This window comes from Quercus lobata, chromosome 11 (genome assembly GCF_001633185.2).
Source record: "Quercus lobata isolate SW786 chromosome 11, ValleyOak3.0 Primary Assembly, whole genome shotgun sequence".
Taxonomy (NCBI): domain Eukaryota; kingdom Viridiplantae; phylum Streptophyta; class Magnoliopsida; order Fagales; family Fagaceae; genus Quercus; species Quercus lobata.
This window is the reverse complement of record NC_044914.1, coordinates 18652583-18662530: the sequence shown is the minus strand read 5'-3', so window position 1 is coordinate 18662530 and position 9948 is coordinate 18652583. Positions and strand designations below refer to the sequence as shown.

At 31.8% G+C, this 9948-nt stretch overlaps 1 protein-coding gene across 1 annotated transcript; it reads left to right on the top strand.

Annotated features, from left to right (window-relative positions):
- Positions 1-3204: 3204 nt before the first annotated feature.
- LOC115966514 (vacuolar iron transporter homolog 1-like) lies at positions 3205-3855 on the top strand. The gene has a single exon (XM_031085733.1). The coding sequence runs from the start codon at positions 3205-3207 to the stop codon at positions 3853-3855; it is 651 nt and encodes a 216-aa protein (XP_030941593.1).
- The last annotated feature ends 6093 nt before the right edge of the window (positions 3856-9948 follow it).

Sequence of the window (9948 nt, the reverse complement as noted above, 5' to 3'; positions counted from 1 at the left end):
TGGTAAAAGTGTGATAAGGAGTTCATATAAAAACATATTTTTACCATTTACAACTCAATGATATGAGCAAATTGTAGCATCATATAACGTATTGTGATACAAATTATGTCATTTTATGTGTTTATGTTACTCAAAAGTTTGAAGTTTGAACCGAAGGTGAACTCCTAAAAATAACTAATATCTACTGTGGCTTGCATGTGGAGGTCACACTTCATGTATGTTCACTAATATATTTTATGTTTTATTTGTATAATTATATTGTAAGCTGCCGCCCAAACTGGGTCAATTCCGAATAGGTAACAATCAGCCTGACGGGTCTATCAAAACAAAACAAAGCGTTTACTTGTTTAAAATAAAAAAAAAAAAAAAATTAATGTTAACGGTGGATTCAATAAAAATTAATAATTTAATTATTATGAAAAAAATATTTTGAAAATATTGTACCTATAACATTATTCATTCCAACGCAAAGATAAATTTAAAAATGAGATACATTATTATTGAATTGGAAATTAATGATTAAGCATAAGACTGATTTTATTTTACATAGGTCATAAATATTAAGTTATACTTAAAAAAATAACTTATTTTTAGTGTTTGTAACCCTTGATAACATTTTATTGGATTAATATCTTAAAATTTATATGGTTGGATTACACTTTTTTTTGAACTATCATAACAGCTAGATATCAATTAACAAATGGTTATAATAAATCAAAATTAGATCCGACTCGATATAGTTTGAGGACTATGTCAAAAACTTTAAGTGGATTTTTTTCTTAATATTTAAATATTAATTAAATAATATTTACTTAACTATCTATATTTCTAATTTTTTATTTGAAAACCGTTCTTATTTTTTGAGCTGCAAAATTACTAAGTTTTTGTATGTAAGTTTCTCATACGTTTTTCTATTGATAATAGCTAGTTTGCTTAATCTTTCTGTAACAAAATTGATCTTAAGTAGAATTTTATTTTTATTTTGGAATTTACTTTTTAGAAAAACTATAACAAGTATTGTGAATAAATTTTGTAAGTGATGCATGCAATTTTATCTTAGGTCCACAGAACAAAAAATTTTGGGTGAAAATATAACAACTGAACAAAAAATCTATTAAAAATATTTAGAAGATAATAATGAAAATAGTCTTAATCAAATAAATATTAATTAATTAATTAATTTTAAAATTTAATAAATAAAATAACACTTAAAATTTTCACCTTAGGTCTCAAATTCATTGAGATGAACCTTACATAAACTTTTATGTACACTTTCTCTTTTATGCTTCCACTCATTATATTCAATCACCACACACAATCAGATGCAACTTTATCAGTTAATAGTCCTACTCCACTATGTCCATTTGAGTTAACTTGAAGCATCCTGAATCTTAGCATATTTCTATATATTCTTTGATTCAAGCGTGGACATAAAACTAAAAAATTTGGTTCCATTCCATGATATACAAGTAGCTAGTAATAAAATGGTATTGAATATGGAGGAGTGTGAAAGACACACGCCTCAGGGTTTTCTATTAATTATAGGAAAGAATGATGTATTATATAGGGATGTGGTGAAGGTCACTTGGACAGGTAGAAAGATTGGTGTCGTTGGAAACTTGGAATCTAATGCAATTCACACCTATAGTTCAAACTCAAGATGCTGTTTTCTCCTTCTTTTTTTTTTTTTTTTAATTGCCAAGTTAAATTTCGTACTTATTTTATAAATACATTTATCGATTTTTCTACAAGCTATTACCCATTGAAAGTCATCGATATTGAGGTTAGGTCATAGGCGTAAATAGTATAGTCATCGAAAGTATGTAGATAAAGTTAAAAGTTAGCTGAAATAATACAATGAGACGCATGTATAGTACCAAAAACTGCAATAAGACATATGAATAGTAGCAAAAATAAGCTAAATAGTAAAAGAAGCTGCCCAATATAAGCTATCTCAAATGCAACTAACATATAATAAGAAGAAACTTAAAAAAAAAATTAAAAAAAAAAAAATAGAAGAAACTTAACAAAAAGGAAAAAAGAACAATGCAAGCACAGAGATGATCACATTTTAACTTTTTGATTCTTCATAAAGACTATGTTTATTTTATGAAACAAATATATTTGTTAGAGTTGAAAAAAAAGGTAAGATATTCTAGATAATTGGGCCAAAATGGGCTTTTACCCATTTCTTATAAAGTTTCTAGCAAAATGCTCCATATCTGAAACTAATTAGGGAAATGCCCCTGTTTTGAAACTTGATTTTCTAAAAATTGAGTTTCAAATGTAAAACTCGATTTTTGCAATATCGAGTTATAGCGAACATGAACTTAGAAATTTTTTTAAAATTTTAATTTTCAATTCCCTATAACTCGATTGTCCAAAAATCGAGTTTTAAATTGAAACTTGATTTTTAGAAAACCGAGTTTCAAAACAAGGACATTTCCCTAAATAGTTTCAGATATGGGGCATTTTTCTGAAAAGTTTTGGTGAAATAGTCAAATGCCCATTTTCTCCTAAGTATTACCCATGTTTTGACAGGCAGCAATATATAGTAATATGTACGATGCAAACAAGAACAACTTCATATCCAACATGTAGATCAAATATCTCATTGGAAACCTTTGATCTTTTTAAAAAAAAAAAAAAAAAAACTTTTAATCCTATAGTTATATAGATTTATTGTTGTGAGCTTTGACAATTCTTTTTAATTAGAAGCTTTCCAAGAAAATAGGTTGCTCAATATGTGAATTTTAATATTGCATTGAGCAGATCAATAAATATATATTAAGAGAAAAAAAAAGAAGAATAAAAATAGTTATCCCTCGCTCGCAATCCAAAGCAAAAACAACAACGCCATATCCCTACCCTACATGTGGATCGAATATCTCATTTTGATCTCTTGTATTTTCTTTTCATAAGTCAACAACAAAGCAAAGTAACGTCAAGCCTTATTTAAGGGAAAAAAGAAAAAGCTTCCGAATTATAAATATGAATATATATAACCTCAAGTGTGAACACACATTGGATTCCGTTAAGACCACCATTTTCCACACCTCCGTTAATAAAATCTCTAATCTTGATTTTCCCTTATAAATAACCTCCTGATAGTGTGTCCTCCACACTCCTCTCCATATACTCATTATCATAATCTTCCTCATTATAGTAGCTTTACTTACCTTTTTTTTTTACTACCTTTCTTCTATGGCAGCCAACCAAGTTCACGACCAACCATCACCCTTAAATGAAGTCAAATCATTAGATGTTGAGCAACAAACTAAAAACGATGAATTAGACTACACCAAAAGGGGACAATGGCTAAGAGCTGCCATCTTGGGTGCAAATGATGGGTTGCTTTCCACTGCATCCCTTATGATTGGAGTTGGAGCTGTCCGAACAGATATTAAAACCATGATCCTTTCTGGGGTTGCTGGGTTGGTTGCCGGAGCATGTAGTATGGCCATCGGAGAGCTCGTCTCTGTTTACTCACAATACGACATTGAAATGGCACAAATGAAGAGAGATGGTAGCCCTGATAACATGGGAGTGGAGGAACGAAATGCTGAGAAGGAAAAATTGCCAAACCCTTGGCATGCAGCTGGAGCATCAGCACTTTCATTTGCCGTGGGAGCATTAGTACCGCTATTGGGGGCAGCGTTTATAAAGGACTATGCAGTGAGGGTGGGAGTGGTAATTGGGGTTGTGAGTTTTGCCTTGTTAGGGTTTGGAGGGCTAGGTGCTTTTCTAGGGAAGGCACCTATTGTGAAGTCCTCCTTAAGGGTTTTGATCGGAGGTTGGTTTGCTATGGGAGTTACTTATGGCTTAACCAAACTTGTTGGTAAGTCTGGACTGTAATCATATGCTAGTTTTTGAAGCCTTTTCCTTGTCAAGATCTCTTGGATCTTGTAGTATAGTCTTGTAGTGTTACAAGCGCAAATAAACTTGCCTTTTTCTTTTCATTGTAGTACCTATCTTGTAGTGTTACAAGCACAAATAAACTGAGAAGTCTCATATTTCTATTTGTCTATCTATTTCTACAATATTTGTATGTTTGGCAAAGGAATTTAGATGAAAATATTGGTTGAAACAAACTGCATCTACATGTTAATTTCTTTTCCTTGATATTTTGTACATTTCATTTTTTTTTCTAGTACCTTACATAATTTTTGGGTAACAAGCTAATTAAATAATAAACAAAAAATGATCAAACACTGTCAAAGTGTATTATGTTGCTCACTCACCTTAGTAAGATTATCTCATCATCACTACTATTAAATATTTGGCACAACTACAATATTGGCCTCTCAAGTTTATTCTCTGTGTGTAATTGGTCCTTCAAGTTTGAACCGAGCACAATTGGTCGCTCAAGTTTTAAAACTAAGTTGTATTAGTCTTTTTACTAACTGCCGTTAGTAGTATTACGTACGTGACTAACGGAACAATGACTTGATATTTTTTTTAATGACGTGGCATGTTTTTCATTAAAAAAAAATTACAAAATCAATTTACACAAACAATATTTACAACCCAGTACCAAATTTTAAAAAGTATTTTCTACCGATTATACAAAGCCCTAGCCGCCATCGCCAGTGGAGAGTCAAGCCCTAGCTGCCACCAACGACAGCCCAAGCCCTAGCCGTCGCTGGTTCCTTATTTCTTCAAGTTTGATATGCTTGGTGTTTGTGTGCCAACAATTATCATCTCCCCTTTCGGGATCAAGAAAGCGACTGGTAAGTTTTAGCATTGGTCTGTGAATCAGTACGGTCTTTCTATATAGATTTGTTGTTCTTTGTGCTACATGAACTTTGTTTATAAATAAATAAATAAATAAGCCTTTTTATTAGTATATTTGTGATTAAAATATAGCTTAAAAGGTGGTGTAGTCCTCCTTTCTCATTGGTCCCAATTCGGTTACAAAAAGTTAACCTTTTCTTTGCTAGTAGGCGTTGTAGATTGACAGCTTTGAGAATTAAATTTTGGTTTTGCTTCTTGCTCAATTCTGTTTTTTCAAGATTTGGAGCTGGCGGCAGCTAGGGTTTGGAATTCTATTTTTCAAAAGCTTTGAGAATTGAATTCTGTTTTTTTTTTTTTTTTTTTTTTTTGTAATTTTTTAATAAAAAAATGCCACATCATTAAAAAAAATGTCAAGTCATTTTTCCGTTAGTCACATAAGTAACACCATTAATGACAGTTAATAAAAGGACTAATACAACTCAGTTTTAAAACTTGAGGGACCAATTGTGCTTGCTTCAAATTTGAGAAACCAATTGCGCATATAGGGTAAATTTGAGAAACCAACATTTTAGTTTCGCCTAAATATTTTCATGCAAAAATATGGGTTACAACCTAGTATATTATATTAAAATTGAAGAATAATCATAATCTAAATTAGTTTATGATTATTATCTAATTTTGCATCATATCTAAATTAGTTTAACCTGGCATTCTGTAAAGGTCAGAATCAGCTTGACGGTATATCAAAACAAAACAAGAGTTTTCTTGTTCAAAATATAATAATAATAATAATAATATTAATATTAATATTAATATTAATATTAATGGTGGATCCAATAAAAACTAATGACAAAATCCCACAATGGGAAGATCGGACAAATGATTGGAGATGAAAATGACTGAATTAGACTCTTATATTGATAAAAATCTATTTCCCAAGGTATACATAGAATTTCTAGGGAAAAATACAAGCTTAGACTCTTCTTTCTTTCTCTCTCTTGTTCTTCTTTAGATTTTTCCGGATCCCCTTTCTGATCTACCTCCTCCCCTTTTTATATTCACTCTTTCTCCTCCTCCAACTGTATCCTTCTTAGCTAGATTTAGGGGATGCCTGTCCCACCAACCTCTCTGCCTACCATTTCTTAATCATGAAGATGAACTTTAGGGGTGTTGTTACTGTTCAACCCAGTCATTCAACATTTAATGTGGATGAAATTAGATAGAGAGAGAGCTCATTAATGTGGAAGTGATTGTTACATTGGGCTCTGCATCTTCTTCTATGTGTTCCTTGGAGAAGATAAGCGAAAAGGTGTCCTCAGTAAAGCATATGACCGCTTCTAGGTCGAGCTATGTTTCTTCGGGAAGGTTGATTCCTTGGAGTACCTTGATAATGGTTCCAAATGGTCTCTCTTTTGCGTGGCTCTAGTTATCCTATAATTACATATGGGTCGGGTCCATTTCGTGAATGGGATTTTCAGGAATATTCTCTTTGGATTGGTATCTTCGGGGTAGACTCAGTCCAATCCCCCACACCTAATATAACTTATTTTTAATGTTGTAAACCTTAATAAAATTTTATTGGATTAATATTTTAAAATTGATAGGCCAAGAATGTATTGACTCCTTTGGTAACTTATTCAAATTATTTAGCCAAGTGAAATTAATTAGATTCAATTACATGCAATAAGCGTGGTAGCACAAATAAATCATCAACTAAGTTAAATACAACAGAAAATAAATTTGACACAGGTGATTTGTTTACGAATGGGGAAAACCACCGAGGCAAAACCCCACCGGATGAATTTAAGGTCACCACTCCCAAAAATCCATTATTATCAAAACAAGAAGTTACAAGTAAAAGGAATCCCAGTACCTAATACCAACTTACAGTTAAACCCTTACCCTAATACCCAATTGGACTTGTAATGTAACGATAATCTCTCCTTTCAATGCATGGATTTCAGTACATGACTAACCAATGATGCACGGATCCGAGTACATGACTAACACACCAACTTGAGGAAGATGTTGGCTACAAAGTTCTTTAGTTCATCCAACAATGAAGATCAAGAAGCTCTTTGGTTACAAAACCCTTGGCGCAAAAAGATGCAGTAGCTTCTATAGAGAGGAAGATAAACTAGGGCAAATTTTGTCTCTGGTCACAATTTGCATGCACAATGACTTTGCATTAAGTTGCATCACTTTTGACGATCCTTAAAATAATCCTTATATATGTCTAGGGTTGTGAGAAAAGAAACCCTACACAAATACACATGGATATGCATGAAATCAGATCTGAAAATCTGAATTTCGTAATTCTCAATAGATATAGCTTCTGTCGAGCATCAACATTAAATCTCGATAGATATATTTCTGTCAAACTTTAATGAGCAGCACTTCTTCACTTGTTTCTTGGACAGATTTTCATGGCTTCAATACTAAACTTGAACTCTTGTTTCTTGAAGTACTAAACCTATCCTAAATCTACCCAATTACAAGTAAAGTACGTTTTGTCAAAGGATTAGCTAATTTACATAACTTATGTCTCTAACAAGTTCCACATATGTCCTAACAAAAATTTATATTGTTGGATTACACATTCTTTTTATTTTGAACCCTCACAACAACTAAATATCAATTAACAAATGGATCTGATAAATCAGAACCAAATCCAACTCGATACAGTTTGAGGACAGTAAGGACCAGATTTGAGTTCCCAGCCCACTATGTGGATGGACTTAGGCCCAAAAACAATGAATTTGTAGAGAGTGGGTTGAAAAATTGGGCTTTAGTTAATCAAATGAACACTGGGAAGGATTCAGATGATAAGAGAATGAAAAGAAAAAGGGTTGTATTGAAAAAATCGTCCTCGACAAAGTCTGAGGAGGTCTGTTCTTTTATATTACTCACAAGTCCGATTACAAGTTTGATTCTGGAATGCTATTTTGTTTCTCTCTTTTCTTTCTCCTTTTTTCGATCCCCCAATCTTGTTTCCTCCTTCTTCTTTTATACTCTCCCTCATTTTCATCTCCACCTTCCACCTGTATGCTAGATGGTTAGTGTTGATCCTTGTCCCATCAGCACTTCCCATAAGTCCTCATGTAGTAACTATAAGGCTGAAATACACTCTTCACTTCTATATTAATGCAGCCAGGGAGTTAGCTACAGTGCATTTAATGCGAAGGTAGTAGCTTTCTCCCCAGATATTTTAGGGCTCCTCCTTATCTGATATCTTTGCAATGCTTGTCCATACTCGCAGAACTCTCCGGAATACCTCTTTGGATGGCAGACTACCTGTTCAGACCTCGGCATTATCAGTCCGAGGTGACATCTGTCCTCAACCTACCCTTTTGTGCCATTATGGCTAAGGCTGACCTCATCACCCATTAGCACGGGTCCCCTTGATGGTGTTCACCCTTCCTCGGATGGTCTTTAGTCCTCGGCTTAGGCCTTGGGCCCAAGACACACATTAACGATGGTCTTCGAGACCTAATGCCCCTACAAGGACTATGTCAATAACTTTAAGTGGATTCTTTTTCTTGATATTTAAATATTAATTAAATAATATTTACTTAACTTTCTATATGTCTAATTTTTTATTTGAAAACCATTCTTATTTTTTGAGTTGCAAAATTACTAACTAAGCTTTTGTATGTAAGTTTCTTATACGTATTTCAATTGATAATAGCTAGCTTGCTTAATCTTTTTGTAACATAATTGATCTTAAGTATAATTTTATTTTTATTTTGGAATTTATTTTTAAAAAAATAACTATAACAAGTATTGTGAATAAATTTTGTAAGTGATGCATGCATTTTAATCTAAATTTTATGTTATATATATATATATATATTTTTTTTTTTAATTTGTATTATCAATAATAAAATTATTTAAGAGATTCTATTTGAGATTTTGTTAATTTTTATTCTTCTACCCTTTTTCCCTCTCTCTTTCTATTTTAAGTTTTTCATACCTAGCTTAATATTTTCAACTCGATATTTTTAATTAGAAAATATTTACAAATAGAAAAAGTATTGTCTTTAATATAGACGCATAATAAAAATATGACAGCAAGGATACAATAAATTTCAAGGTGTAGAACAATATTAATTCTAATTTTTATAGGTATTACTGCAACTTTACTTAATAATAAAATTTAATTCTAGGAAACTAATTAATTTTTATAAAAGCCAAATGATGTTAAGGTAATTGTTCATCAATGATGATTCGGCACACCAACAACAATTTGTATTTCATGAAACAATATAGACTTTCGATAGGATTAAATTTCTATTAGTCTAATTTTTTGGAGACTTTAATTCTTAGAGTTGACGGGAAGAGTGCACAACTCAACTATGTGTGTGTTCTTAGCACCAATTATTATTTATAATAGGAGGGGGAGGGGGGGGGGGGGGGGGTTGTACGGTTGTACCTAAATCTGGCCCTCATCAAAACCTCAGTTTTGTAGAGGACCTCCAAGGTCCATACTATTATTATTATTATTATTATTTTTTTTTTTTTGGTAAGAGAGCATGCCCTTCCACTTCCATGTTGCATTTTCTTTCTGTTTGCCTTCCCAAATTTGGTCTTTATTGTGAAAATAATTACTTTTAAGAGTTGATGCTAATAATGATTTCAGGTTTGGATAATCCTCTCAAATCATTCATGTTAGAAATATTATGGTTTAAGTGACCTAAATTAATTGTAGGTTCATATACTTATAAAACAAGTAACTTAACATTGTGTTAGTCTATGGTTATTCAAGTATTCTCTAGTATAAATTCTACATTGGGTTCTTTGTAACATAAATGCTTAATAGAATATTTAACTCTCAAAGACTTTCACACCGTGAATATATAGGTCGTTAAACTGAATCATGTAAACTATGGCCGGTTGTAGCATATAGGAAACTAGCGTAGTCACCTAAGGCCCCCAAATAAAAGAAGACCACATCTTATATTATATTATATTATATTTTCATTAAGTGTTATTTATCCTTTTAGTTATGTTATAAAAAAAATTAAGGCCCCTTTTATTAGCTAACAGAATGCATAGTATATCAAAAAGACATTCAAAATACAAAAAACTAGTCTCTTCTTCTTTTTTATTTTATTATTATTATTATTATTATTATTATTATTTTAACAATGGATAAAGAGTCTATAGACTCTAGCCATCATCACGTGGGTTGATGTGATATCACCTCAACCCATT

Bases quoted from the DNA above. Each gene is read 5' to 3' on its own strand.
- LOC115966514 (XM_031085733.1), top strand. From the start codon at position 3,205: ATGGCAGCCAACCAAGTTCACGACCAACCATCACCCTTAAATGAAGTC.